This window comes from Montipora foliosa, chromosome 3 (assembly GCF_036669935.1).
Source record: "Montipora foliosa isolate CH-2021 chromosome 3, ASM3666993v2, whole genome shotgun sequence".
Taxonomy (NCBI): domain Eukaryota; kingdom Metazoa; phylum Cnidaria; class Anthozoa; order Scleractinia; family Acroporidae; genus Montipora; species Montipora foliosa.
In genome coordinates, this window is record NC_090871.1 from 47,529,167 (window position 1) to 47,544,293 (window position 15,127).

The 15,127-nt window shown below is 38.6% G+C and overlaps 1 protein-coding gene across 1 annotated transcript in view; it reads right to left on the reverse strand.

Annotated features, from left to right (window-relative positions):
- LOC137994919 (WD repeat-containing protein 70-like) overlaps nt 1–15,127 on the reverse strand; it is a 62,971-nt gene that overhangs the window by 39,710 nt on the left and 8,134 nt on the right. The window contains exons 2-8 of the mRNA XM_068840494.1: nt 11,892–12,123; nt 11,618–11,764; nt 10,199–10,258; nt 8,855–8,944; nt 7,529–7,611; nt 6,689–6,778; nt 4,893–4,952 (exon numbers count right to left, since the gene is read on the reverse strand). Coding sequence (XP_068696595.1) covers nt 4,893–4,952; nt 6,689–6,778; nt 7,529–7,611; nt 8,855–8,944; nt 10,199–10,258; nt 11,618–11,764; nt 11,892–11,931 — 570 coding nt within the window. The 5' untranslated portion in view covers nt 11,932–12,123. The remainder of the gene's footprint in view (nt 1–4,892; nt 4,953–6,688; nt 6,779–7,528; nt 7,612–8,854; nt 8,945–10,198; nt 10,259–11,617; nt 11,765–11,891; nt 12,124–15,127) is intronic.

Sequence of the window (15,127 nt, forward strand, 5' to 3'; positions counted from 1 at the left end):
TCGCGAAGGTTCTAGACAGTAACGCTTGTCACGCAATACTATTTTTCGTAACATAACCCCCTCTTGAGAAGAAATTTCCTAAATTTCTACTAACAACGAAAAGTTAGTTAGATAGTACCAACTGAGGAGGCAGTCCAGTGTCTCTGAAGTTATTCCTCTACTCTGCTTAGATAATCGGCTCCTACATTCTCTGATGACTCCCATCTTCATCATGTCTGTAATATCCTTCTTCAGTGATTCTCTTAAGCTATACGGTACTGGGTATGGTCGTGATCTAACTGGTTGGTCGGATGTAAGCTTGATATGATGTTGAGCCAAACTTGTTGTGCCTGGGGCTTCTGTGAATAAACTTTGAAACTCATTTGCAAGATCCATGAACTCTGCTCTTTGCTCATGAGAAAGGTTATCTCCTATGGCCACATCATTGACTGACTCTTTCGCGATATAACCACCAATCTCCAGAAAATCAATACTATCCACAGGGTCAACTTCTTCTACTTCACTATCAACATGATCGTTCTTACAAATGTTAGCGTTCCTTTCAACCGCAACTGCTCCAACGGAAACAGGATCCTCTCGCTCAAAATACTTCTTCAGTAGATTAGCATGGTAAACTCTCTCTTTTCCTTTGACTCTCACTCTATAATCATTGAGACCAACTACAGCACTAACCTCAAATGGACCTTTCCCTGCATTAGGAGCTTGTTGTGGTCGGTCGGTAGCAGCACTAACACTTTGTCTCCAGGTACAAACTTCCTGACCTTAGTCTTCCGGTCGTAATAATGCTTGCCTTTGTTCTGGGCTTTCTGAAACTCGGTGTGCGCCAGCTTGAGGGTATCTTCAAGCTTCTCGCGTAGCTCAAACACATACTGATAGCTGTTCTTTATCTCAGGCTCCTCCAGCTCTTTCGTCCAAAGCTCTTTGAGAATAAACATCGGTCCTCTGACAGCTCTTCCATACAGCAACTCAAACGGCGAAAAACCAGTAGACTCCTGGGGAACTTCACGATATGCAAACAGCAACGGGTTAATATAGCGATGCCACTGTCTTGGCTGTTCACTGCACAATCTCTTTAACATGCTCTTCATTGTTCCATTAAACTTTTCCGTCAGGCCATTACACATAGGATGATATGGAGTCGTGGTGAGCTGTTTAATGCTCAAAAGCCGCGTCACTTCGTTCATACACTCAGAGACGAACTGCGTACCAAGGTCGCTCAAGATCTCTTCAGGCACTCCCAAACGACTAAAGATATCCACCAACGCTTCCGCCACAGTCTCAGTATCAATGTTCTTCAACGGGACAGCTTCAGGATAACGAGTTGCGAAGTCGACCAATGTCAATATATATCTATGACCGTCCTCACTCGGGGGAACAATAGGTCCAACCAGGTCGATTGCTACTCTCTTAAACGGCTTGTCAATTAATGGCATCTTCTCTAGGGGAACCTTCGGTACGGAACCCTTGTTAACTGTCTTCTGACATACATCGCAGGACTTGCAATAACGAGCTACGTCCCCTTGAATGCCTGGCCAATAGAACGCGCTTTGAATCTTATCAGTCGTTTTCTTTATTCCCATATGACCTCCCATGATCGATCCGTGAGCTAGTTCCATTATTCGACTTCTCAGCTGCACAGGAACCATAACCTGCTTCAGGGGTTTACCTCCGTTCACATAAGGGTGCTTGTAGACGCGGTACAGAACTCCACCTTTCACTGCAAATGAAGTCTCAGCCTGGCCTCTCACAACTACGTCATCTTTCTCCCAAAATTTCTGTAGGCTGTCGTCGTCACGCTGCATTTGCTTGAGCTTTTCTTTATCAACTACAGGGCTTTCTTTAGTATCTGGTACCTTCAACGGAATATGTTCTCCAGCTTTCTTAGCTTGACTTCTTGTGGCTACAGCACAAGCTTTTTGTACAGGAACTTGCCAGCTTGGGTCTGGGTCGTCAGCGGCTCTTGCGCCTGGTACATTACCGACAATTAAATCATAAACAGCATCGGGAAGACACTGCGCTTCCACTTGGCCCTTGAGATAAGGTGTATCAACATCAATCTTTGCGATAGGAACTTTCCTTGCCGTATTGTCAATGAGCAGCATAACATTAAATTCACCAGTAAACTGATCCTCGGATACAAGGTCCCTCTTTACTACAATTCCACTACAACCAGTATCTCTCAGGACATCAACAGGCTTCTGTCCAACTCTACCTTTCACGACAGGCATTTTACTTCTCACTCCAGTCAACGGTTCAACACAAGCACTACTCAACAATGGAATCTTCTTACCACAGGCTAACAGCAGCTTATCATCTTTAATACAGGCCTTAACTTCTTCATCCGTAGGTTTATCCTCAGGTGGCTGAACTAAACAACTGGCACTCACTTGACCACGCTGCACAGGGTTACCATCCTTACTTTGTCCTCCTGATCTGCGTCCACCTGATCGACAGTTTCTAGCTTCATGACCTTGCTTGCCACATAGGAAACACTTTCTTGTTAGGGTTGGGCAGTTGACGGCTTTATGACCTCGGGTGTTGCACTTAAAGCAATGCAGAGCTGGTGGATTAATCTGCATGTTCTTGGCCTCTTCCCTCTCAGGCTGTACTGTTGGCTTTCTGCTCGCTGAGCTGAACAAATGTTTACCATGAGCCTCCAAGTACTGGTCAGCGATCTTCGCAATCTTTGCTAGGGTCTCAGGTGCCCTTTCTCGCAGGTGAATTGCCAAATCCTTAGGGCAAGAGTCAATAAATTGTTCTTTCACGATCAAGTCCTTAAGACCATCAAAGGTTCGCACAGTATCCGAAAGGTCTAGCCACCGTAACAGGTATCTGTCCAGTCGCACAATAAACTGCTCCGGACTTTCGTCAACTTCTGGTTTGGATGCTCTAAATTTTCGACGATAGCCGTCTTCGGTAAGGTCATATCTCTTCATTAACGCGATCTTTACCCTGTCATAATCCTTAGCTGCGTCCTCCGATAGACGTGAATACACTTCTAGTGCCCGTCCAGACAACAGAGCACTGAGTTTCGATGCCCATCCATCTCTTTTCCACTTAGCTGTCTCGGCAAATCTCTCGAACCTCTGCAAATACGCGTCCAAATCGTCTTTACCATCAACAAACGAGGAGAGTTTAGGTGCCTTAGCCCGATCCTCTCTCACTTCAGGACGCCCGTCAGCATTCTCCACAGCCAACCGCGCAATCTCCAACTCGTGTTCTCTTTTTGCCGCTTCAATAGCCTCTTTCTGTTTCAACAGCTCGGCTTCCATCTCCAATTTTCTTAGTTCGCGTTCTTGTCGCCTAGTTTCTCTCTCTTCGTCTTCTCTTCTTTTATCTTCTTCAAGTAATCGACGCCTCTCTTCCTTTTCTTCTTCAAACCGCCTACGCTTTTCTTCTCTTTCTTCCTCCAATTGTCTTCGTTTTTCTTGTTTTTCTTCCTCTTCCCTCCTTCTTTCTTGTTCTAACTTTTGTTGCTTCTCTACAAACTCGAGCAGCTTTTCTCCTTCCAATCCAAATTCTTTTCCCATCTGCAAAAGCTTTTCCATTTCCATAGCAGTATTCCACAGCAAAAACACAATATACTCTCTTGTACAGTTCTCCTTACTTTTTCTGTAACTCCTTCTTGAATTGTCCTTTCCTGGTTTCTGTAGTCAGCAAACAAATGAATTCCTCTCCCGGACAGGCCCCCAATGTTACGAGTTCGAACGTTTTGAGGAAAGTTAGTTTGCAACTGAACTGAACGCAGGGTTGTCGGAACAACAACAAGAAGATTTATTCCAAAAATTGAACGTAGTTTTCACGAAGTAAAACTCTGAATAACACGTACTCGACAAACTTACACGGCCTCCGCCAACTTGAATAAACACAGCTTCTGTCACACTTGAATAAACACGGCCAACGCCAACTCTCTTCGCTTGTGAAAAACTAGTTAGAAAACACTCCGCTTGGACTCGTCTACTTATATATTCTGACAATAAACTTCTAGAACTTTCTAAAATAGTAATGAATCTAATTATAGAAAGATTACAAAACACACCGATTTAGAAACGCTTACGCATGAACCTAAAAATAAACAAACTACGAACTCTCGCGAAGGTTCTAGACAGTAACGCTTGTCACGCAATACTATTTTTCGTAACATGTACCAGTATGAGTCTACAGTAGATCAATAAACTATGTATACCTCGCTCCAAAGCAGGGGGTAACAGGTCATTTTAGCGTACTCAGAAACAACGGAAGTACTGGTACGGCTAAGTTGCATATCCCTTTTATGTTGCTTTATTTTGTCATGCATAGATCTACCCATCTCGCCAATGTAGATGTTGTAGGGCAATTGAGACTTTACAACATTCACAGGGAATCCTGGAGACTACATGTATCCTTGGGTCACACAAAAATTTAATGTGACCAGAGTGTCGTATCGAACTTGAAGATGGCCACAGTTAGTTGGTTCAAGTCCAGCTTTGCAACAAGTTCAAGATGTTCTAGCTAAATCCTTGATCAACTCTTCAGCTGCCATTTTTCATTAGAGGTAACGTGTGGTCATTGTGTCAAAAGTGTGTAAGAAGTGGAGCAGAAATCCCAAGTTGGTTTGCATATTAAAATTTTTTAGCTTCACTTGTATGTTCTCTTATGTTGTTGCTTGCTAACTCCACAGTATGTACATGTACCGCGCGAAATTAAAATACAGCCTGCTTGTTCGCTTATCTCCGAGCGGCAAGAAAAATACAAGTGGCCACACAGTGTAAATTGTAATTGCTGTTAATTCAAGGTAAACACAACACAGAAAAGAAAACTCAATTTCAATGATTTTCACCTACATGTACATCCTTTTATTAAATATTTATTGTCAAGTCTTATATTTCTAAATAATTGCATCATAACTCAACTGTTTTGCTGCCATGATCCAGTGAGATTTCATGGCTCACTGGTAAGCGGTTCTCTATACTCTGAAACACAAAAGCAAAAGTTAGAATGTACATGTGCAGTATACAACCGCAAAACAGTGCGGAGCTTTTTGGACAAACATCACATTAGCACAATATTATATTGTGGATTATAATAATTTTTTAAACCAGTTCAATTTTGATTTTTCTTTGTCTAATATTCACAATTATAATCTAAAATGAAAGAAGAATCAAAATTGAACTACTGTACATGTACACCAGCCTGTAGTTTGAACCAAATATAAAATTGAACTGTAAACCTGTCTATATTATGTATGTATTATTCAAAATACAACTAACTACCACAACATTACTATATGATTTATGGCCTTGTTCATTTCTTGAAATAGAATTAGTTTCTCCTCATAATGAACTCTCCACCTATTATGTACTATTAAAAAGCACCATAAATAATAATTGTTAATAATATTTTTATCATTTTCTCTTCAATACTTCCTTTTTAAGGCACGCTGTCATTAAAATTAGTAGTTATCAAATTATGCCCTAGAACCAAACTTGTGAAAGCTATCAAAGGGATGCCTCTATTCCTTCTACATTATTTTGTATGACCTAAAAAGCTACTTTTCTTTTTGAGAACCGGAATGTAAATCAGTTTGTGTTCATCTTATCATTATCATATCTTTATTTACCCTTGGATTCTAGAGAAGCTTGGTGTACATGTAGTTAGTATCTCCGATCATTTACCCTCCCAACCATGATACACCATAGAAGACAGACTCCAACACTGGGAACTCGATGCCCTTCTCTCTTTGAATAGTGTGTGGGTTCTTTTACGCCCCAGTGGGTTATGAACATTGAAGGATTGTGAGACAGGGCCTATGGTTTATCGTCCTTATCTGAGAAGACTAGAGAGTCTAACCATTAATTTGCAGATGTCATTACGGAGGCAAGCACTTTCTCCTTAGTTATTTAAAGACCCTGAGTATTGGTCCGGCTGGAGTTGAACTTGCGACCTCCCGCATGACAGCCCGGTGCTCAACCAACTGAGCCAAGCTACATGTATGAAGGGATTGACCAACTGCATACAGTATAGCTTTGTCATGAAAACAATATAAGGGTATGTCCAAGAACAGTAAATGTAAGAGGTGAAATCTTGGCCAAAAAATATTTAACAATAAATAAATTATCATGTCCTGAACTTGTATTTTGGATATGAGATCGTACATAAAATAGCCAAATTGAATGAGAGTTGTAGTGTCAAATTGGCTGTGATCAGTCTCTTATCCAACAAGAGTGAATGATCAGGAATAATAATAATAATAATAATAATAATAATAATAATAACGATAACAATAGCGATAACGATAATGATAATGATAATGATTATGATAATAATATTAATGATAATAATAATAATAATATTATTATTATTATTATTATTATTATTATTATAAATTATAATAATGACTGTTTTATTAAATTTTCATTAAATTCTGAACGCTTGAATACTTGGCAATAAAGCCAGTTGGGAGTTTATCGAATTATTCTCTTTTGTTTCCGTATTTACTGATTTACATGTAGGTCATATGGTATACGAGCTGATAAAAGAGATTGAGTGAACTAATCAGAAAGCTTTAAAACCACAATATCCAAGGTTGAAAAGTTAGACATTACTTATAAAGAGGCGAACGTTATGAGTAAAGTTCCACGCAAAGCAACTATCAATGATTGAAAAGAAACCGGTTGAGCCAGTTTATGTTCCTTAAGTCAAGCTGCACCTCATTAACATTGTCATTATCATCTTCAGCGTCACCATCGTCGTCATCATCATCACTATCATAACTCTTCTTTTTGTTTTCATCCATTGCCTGGAAGAAGAAAAATACATAATAAAAAATCCTGGATTTTTGGGACAAACTTCATTTCTCTGAAGAGTTTACCAGTTAAAAGTGAGAGTCCACTTGGAGGAACATACATGCATGCACCCCTCTGTAGCATTTATAACATTTTTACAATGTACCGTATCTACAGCAGGTATTATCATGGCACAAAAGACTCAAATGCCAAAAGGGACAACTCTGGCACATTGTGTAATCACCTAAGAGGTACCTACATTGAAACATAGTTCATGATGATAATAGTATAACATGTACTGTACCTTTTTACATACAGCCTTGAACAAAATGCGAAGAAATTGTGCATACATGTACAACTGCTTTTTTGGCCTGTCTGCTTGTTGTTTTATGGGGATAGGGTTGGGGTTTAAACAATCAATTTAATGAACGAAAACAATGACCTTGCACGCTGCGCACATGCATTAATTAATTTTACATGATTGCTGGTAATTTTCTTTACTGTTCTTACCCTGATAATCACATGAAATGACCAAATTTGAGGCTACCCTGTGAGTGTAGGACGTGAGCACCCGACCATAATTTTTTTATCATACCAATTTCATTACTGGAAGGTTTGCACACAATTTCCATGAGAAACGACTTGGAATAATCCAAGAGTAATTAGATCATCACAAAGCTATTATTTTTATTAATGAAGTTCTTACAGCCATTGTCGTCGCCCTTGCTTAAGATCCCTATCATTTATTTGATCACTAAACTTACTTCTGAATCAGTATTTCCACTTAAAGATGGAGGCATAATGACAAATGGAACTGACTCATCATCACTGCTGCCTTGCAAAGATTCTAAAATGGAAAAACATACTGTAACTTACACTGCAGATCATTTTTACACAATGAAAAAGAAAGCAACCCAGTTGTTCCTAAGATTTCTCTCCTACATTGTAATAATCAACCATTCACTCCTAGGAGTGAGGCTTAATAGATTTTACTCCGTATAATGCCAGACGATTTTACTCATCAAAGGAGAAGGCAGGGTTACGACAGTTTGTCACATCTAGATTCATGTACATGTACGTTTTGTCCACTTTGTCAAAATGGCTTTCCAATAACGTTTACTTAATGAATGATATTTCTCCGTGGCTAGGGTCACACATTGATAAACAGAAATGAAAACTTTATTTTGATGAACTGGTTTTAATTATTTTTTATGACGTCAATAAATCTCCAGGTTTTTTTTACCTTGACCTTCAGGTTTTTGGTCTTTTGGGGTTTAGAGCTTGGTCAATGGAGAACCCCTTTTTTGTCTGGGTCGTTGTTAACCTCCTCATCCCTGAAGCAACTCCCCAATGACAAGTAATACCAAAGACAGTGTAAAAGTCTCACTATAAGCATACATTGTACATGTAGATGCATAGAGAGCTCTGTAGGAGTTCTACATGTACCTCCATTTTGCTTTGCCTGTTGATGGCCATGCATGCAAGGCTCAAAATTGCGACCAACACAGTCGCATTTGCTACTAAAATATCTGGAGAAGTTGCAAATTTGCATCTTGTTTTCACCTTCACACTTTCAAAACAAAAGAGCTAGCAGTTGCCACTTTGCTACTTCTTTTGCTAAAATAAATAAAGAAATGACAAAATTATTTTATTTCTCGCTGTGAATTTTCTTTCAATTTGAAGATAGCTGCATAATTTTAGTGTAATTTAGCTGCGATGTTACATGCACAACTCCATTAATTCCTTCGATCATTTGCCATTTTCAGCGTTTTTTTTTATACACACAAGTATTGCAGGCTCATATTTTGTTCTGCTAAACCGCTGACAACACAATGCAGCACAACGATTTTGCAACTAAATTTCCGTATCTTGTCGCAAAATTGAGACTGCATTTCTTCCTTAATTTCGAGTCCTGGTATGTTGGATGAACAGCATCACTTGGATGCAAAAGGCACAACAGCTCCTTGTATAGTGCATTAAGTGTTTTACATGACATTGTACAGCTGTAGTCTGTGTTACTTTGAAGTACTGTGCATTTAGTCTTACTTAAGTTAACATACATGGAAATGCACGATCAGCAATACATTTACCTTTCTGGTTTCTACTTGACAACTCCATGGCAGAGCGCTTGGCTTTCTCAAACATGTCTTCAACATTAAACTGCTTGGCTGCCTTTTTCCCTTGATTATTAAATGAGGCATCTCAAATTAATATTATTGTTAAAAACTACAGTACTAGAGGTTCACTTGCTGCTATAGTTTCGCGACAACTGGTTGAATAGAGATCTCACTTCCTGTTTGACTGAGATAAAATTGTACTTGGAGTTACACTGTACATGTACAACCACTTTTATTTGTTTGTTTGTTTGTTTTTGGTGGATTGATTGCTTTCTACAAGCAAAAATCTACTACTAAACACATAAACAAAAAATAAAATTTGTAAACTGTAAAGGTACTCCTTACAGTAAACTAAAGTAATGTCGCGATTGATTGATAGGACAAACATACGTGTCCTATTTACATTTTTTGCAGTGGGCTCGGACATCAGCATACTAAGGGCGCCGATGGCAGCCGCTATCAGTCCATTTTTATGAGCCCACTGAACCCTCCCAACCCATGATGAGTGATGATGTAAGTGAGTGATGAAGATAGGCCACAACACCGGGAACCACGTCCCCTACTCTTTTCGAATAGTGTGTGGGTTCTTTAACGTCCCACAGTGTTATATGTGAACAAGGTTTGTGAGACGGGACCTCCGGTTTATTGTCCTTATCCGAGAAGACTTGAAAGTCTAATCATTTGCAGATGTCATTACAAAGACAGCACTTTCTCCTCAGTTATTTTAAAGACCCTGAGTGTTGGTCCGGCCGGAGTTGAACTCACGACCTCCCGCGTGACAGCCCGGTGCTTAACCAACTGAGCCACCGGTGCGAGTCATACTTTGGACTTTACTAGACCTTTTATACTGAGACTAATGTCTAGGACTAAACCAATGGTGACTAACGTACCATCTAATACAAACAACTTGTGTAGCGCTCAACGCGACATGAATGGGGATAGTTGTTGCTTTTCGCCAATCCAGATGAAGGATATAACTGTAAGCAGACAGTGTTAAGACAAGGATAAAGGAACTCAGTTCGAATTGTTAGAATATAGGGGTCCATTCATGTCTCGTTTGCGTAGCATAATGTTTACGAAATAACGTGACATATATAGAGGATATTAGTTCTAATGATCAGTGGCGCTCCATTAACTGTGTTTTACAACCCTGTTGTAAAGCTTTACAGTATTAATGGGTCAGCTTGTAAGAAAATGAATAAGAGCTGTGCTAATGTTACAAAACAAACACTAGTGAAAAGAATGAATTTCAACAGTTACTATAGTTCCTTGTGCTAACATGTAAGAACTGTCCAAAAATAAGCAAAAAACACCTACCAAAACCTGAAAACCCCATCATGGCCTCCATGGACTCAGTTTCTGTTGGCTTTTCATTAACTGTAACATTTTAAAAAAATCACCAAAAATGTCAAGTATTAATAAAAAAAATACTTTATCAAAAAATGATCCTCTTTGGAAAAGTAAGCTTAGGAAGTTGGTACTGTATGTTTGGAAAATACATGTCATGCAAAAGAAGTAGTGTGGCTTTGTGCAGAAAATAATATCATGCAGAGATCTGATTGCAAATGAATGATTGACTTCCTAAAAAAAACAATGGTTCTGCATATGAGGGAAAAAAATTAGATCAATGTACATTGTAAACCTGGTTATATATCGATGTACAGTAAGAAAATTACCTGTTTGCTCAGGGAGCACGAGCTTTAATGCAGGGTGTTACGTTTTCAGACCCCTGGCATGGCACTTGGAGTCTTAAGGATGGTGCCTACCAATTCAAAGGTATTTTTGCTCTTGTTTATGATTATGCAGGAAATGTAGATCTTAACAAGTGTTAATGAAATCCAAAAAGAAAATTGGGGGGAACCACACATTTTATTTTTTCGAAGATACATGTAATTAATGAATAAGATGCAGACCAGCTACAGCGAGAGTGAAGTCTTCTTTGACCTCACGTGATTTGAAAGGATATCTAGTATAGAGCCTCTGACGCATCTGTGTACAGTTCTTAATATGGCAAATGAGAGCTGTATTCGTAGTCAGGAAATAACACTGGCATAGGTTCATTATTCTTGCTCAAGAGCTTATTTGCAAGAGTTCTTAAAAAGTTCTGACAGTCGAGTTCAATGCCCATGTTTGTACCACACACCAGTGGTGTAAAAGTTCCCATCTCTACATCCATCATTCTCTGGTTGCAAAAAGGGTTGCAGAAAGTAGACTTGAGTTCTACTTTCCGCAACCGTTGCATTGAAGAAGTTTTTTAAACATTGCGCATAATAATAACAACAATAATAATATCCACTCCTACTTAAAAAAAAAAAAAGACATACCCTAAGCTGTATTATTATTATTATTATTATTATTATTATTATTATTATTATTATTGTTGTTGTTATTATTTAAGTTTCTGGAGTACAAATAGGCTAGTTTCTAATTGTGCAGCAACAAAAGAACAGAGTAGAGGTTTCAGGGGAATAATTAGCATTTTGTTTTGTACAAAACAACGCAAAATGCAAATAAAACCTTGACTCTGTTCTTTTGTTGCTGCACAATCTGAAACTAGCCTATTGAGAACACTGTACAGAAATCAAATCAACTCATCTGTTTTTGAGGACAGGGGAAAACCGGTGTATTCGGAGAAAAACCTCTCGGAGCAGAGTAGAGAGCCAAGAAACGCAAATCAAATAATAATAAAAGAATCCAATAATAACCCCTTCAACACTAGAAATGTGTTCAGTTTACCTCTATCTTTTGCTGCATGATCAAACGAAGTGGTTGGCAGGTCTTTCGTCGGTTGTCCTGAAGTGCGAGTGACTGTTTCTGCGTTTCGAATACGATCAAGGCCAACGGAACGCATCTGAGACTGTGCCTGGCTGTATTTTGATGAGGCTAAAGGATAAAAACAACAAATGACCTTGAAATTGACGATAAACGTAAGCTTACAGTATAATTAATAACTTACGTGAAAAAAGGAAATAAATGGCTTAATCGAGGATACGAGCAAGAAAATATTTACCTCTTAGCGCTCTCATCTCTTCAAGATCCTCGTCTTCCATTTTGGAGTTCAAGTTTTTGTGAAAATCCAAGTGTTCCGGTGAGCTCTTTATTCAATTCGCCATATTGGATTTTTGTCGGTATTTGCGCATGTTTTCGGCAAATGTCTGCTTCAACAGCAAAACGCGGGCCCACAGTGCGATCACATTCTACCAGGGGGCGTGTGTTTACACAACCATCTCAGGCAGAATAACCTAAAAGGTGACTTATTTATTAATACTTACAATACTGCTCAATAAATTGCACTAGTTACCATCGTCAGCTGTTATGAAACAGCTGACGATAGTGAAGTTGAGATTTTAAAACCTTTACAAAAGCCGTGGACTGTAAACGTAAGTCTTGCCCAGCGTTGGATCAGAGAATATCGTGATCAGTCAAAATTGATTAAAAAATATTTATGAAAGTCGGGTAGACTAAAATCGGTCTACCTGACTTTCAAAAGTCAAGTAGATTTTAGATGGTACTCCAAATTTGCTTGAGCGCTCGTTTGATATCAGTGTTGGAAAAATTCGGTGAGGTTTCGGGCTTACGAGTAAATTGCGAAAAAACTGAAGCTCTTTGGATTGGCTCCAAGGAAGGGTCAAACCAAATCTTGTGCCATGATAAAAACCTTAAATGGGCCGATGGCAAGGTTAGGGCTCTGCGTGTTTGGTTCTGCATTAATTATGAAGAAAGTAAGAAGAAGAATTACGAAGAGATTGTTCATAAGGTACAGGAAATTTTAATTAATTGGATAAACAAGAGATTAACCTTGATGGGTAAAATTGCAGTTATTAATTAAGGCTCTTGCTGCATCACAATTTGCTTATGTTATGTCGTCAACAACGTCGTGCTCAAAGCCGTTGGAAGAGGCAAATGTATTTTCTTTAATTTCCTTTGGGATTGAAGGGTGCATGACAAAATTAAGCGGACTGTAATGATTTCAGATTACCAAGATGGTGGCCAAAGGATGTTAGACATAATGGAATTTAATAAAGCCTTGAAGATCTCATGGATTCTTAACTATCTTTCAAATGACTGCAAATCCAAAGGGAAGTGCTTTTTCGATTTTCATTTATCTAAAATAGGCGGAAGGTAGTAGGCGTGACCCTAATTTTTCACCAACCGAAGAAAAGTAATTATTGAAAATATTAGAAATCTCATCCGAAGGGGATCATTGGTTATGCTATTGTCATTAAGGCGTTTACTGAAGTGAAGACATAGCACGTGATTTTTTCTTTTTGCCGTTAATAAGACTATTTATACTATTCCAGGTGTTCATCATGTTATTCAAATTGTCAGCAAAAAAAGCATTGTAATAATTCTTTTCATTCAACCAAGTAAGAGTATAAATTTTATTTCTGTAGAATTTATATTGTGCAAAATCCCCTGATTGAAAAAGAGACTTTTTCACCTTGATAGATTTTTTGAGGCCACTGGTTATCCAAGGCTTAGAAAACTGCTTTTGCTTACGTTTCGAGAGAGTTTTGAAACGAGTGTGTTTCTCGACAAGTCTGTTATAGAAGTAAGAAAAAGCACTGTTGACATCGAACTGGTCTTAAAGATTAGTTTGGCTCGAGAGTCAGTGTGTCCGAGAGTTCTGAGTTAAGCCTATTGAAGGAGAAACCAGAAAAATCCCTGCGCATTTGTTTTCTCGACTTCGGGTTTTTAAAGAAAGTGTTACTGGGAAACACAAAACTGCGAAAAATGGTCACCGATATCCAAGACAATATTGCCACTGGTGATATTAGTATCAATTTTGTTAGTCAGAATATTGTCCATTAACGTGGCAGAACTGTTATGCACTCGTGTTGGTTTATCAATAGTTTTGGCATGAATGAACAGCTTTGCAGAGAAAGTTGAAAAGTCCTGACAGCGTGGAGGAGGTTTATGTTGAAGTCGCCCATAATCATAAACTGCGGACTTGTTTGAAACTATTCGTTTTTCAAGAGCTTCGTGAAAATATTCTTGGAACCGTTTCGGAGAATTATGCTGTCTAGTATACAATACCGCAAATGATTTTGCTTTTATGTCAGAATTGGACTTCAATCCATAGCGCCTGGAAAGCCTCATTTGATGTTTTTTTCAATAACTGTATACTTCGATCCAGAGACTCATTAATATACAAAGCAACCACTCCTTTGGCAAGAGGCGTCGGAGCGTATTCAAAAGTATATCCAGGTACATTTGGATTAAAATCCAGTTTTTTTTCACTGATTGTTTTGGTTTCAGAGACTCCTATAGAGCGGTTTTCAATCGAGTGTCGTAAAACCAAAACCAAAGTAATTACTTTGGCCAATCAAAAAGGACAGAGACAATCCAGTAGACCAATCAAAACTTGAAGTAATTACACGTACCCGACACAAAGCGCGGGAAAATGTGCACGCGCGAGCCACGATTGGTTTTGGTTTCACTTCTGATTGGTTGAAAAAATGGCGCGAGAAGTTTGAATCAATCACTGAATGAAGTAATGCAAAACCAAAGTAATTATCTAATTACTTTCGGCACTCAATTGAAAACCACTCTAATGCTAAAATCAAAGTTCAATTCATCTAATAAATGGACCCGAAAACCTGCAAACCCGACTGAGAGCCACTACTATCAACATCATCTAGCCTTACACCGACATGCACGTGTTTGTAGTTTCCCTCAGTCAATTCCCAGTAGTAGCTGATAATAATAATAATAATAATAATAATAATAATAATAATAATAATAATAATAATAATAATAATAATAATATCATGGGTGACAAATTACTCCTTAATTTAGGCGCGAAATTTCAGCGTTCATTTATAATTTCACATGTGAAATTACAAAATTGCCATGGTAACATCTCTTGTATCTCGATCAGAGCCAAGATGGCGTCTAGATTTAAGACAGTGACCATTGAAGAAGTAACGAAATTAAAAGAAGCGGCAGAAAATTTAAATACGTGAAAGAGCACAATTAACTGGGTGAGAGTTTTTGAGAAGTGGTGTGACGAAAATAGCCTTGAGAAAAACTTGGAGATGATTCTTCCCGATCAGTTGGATAAAGTACTAGTCTAGTACTCGAGCGATTTTACAATTACGGTTGTGAGCGTAATTTGTCACCCACGACATGGGTGACACCTACGAAAAGGTAATCAAATGGGTTTCTCGTGAAATTAGGAAATAATTTCACTCGTCGCCATTTGATTACACATACTACTACTACTACTACTACCACCACCACCAC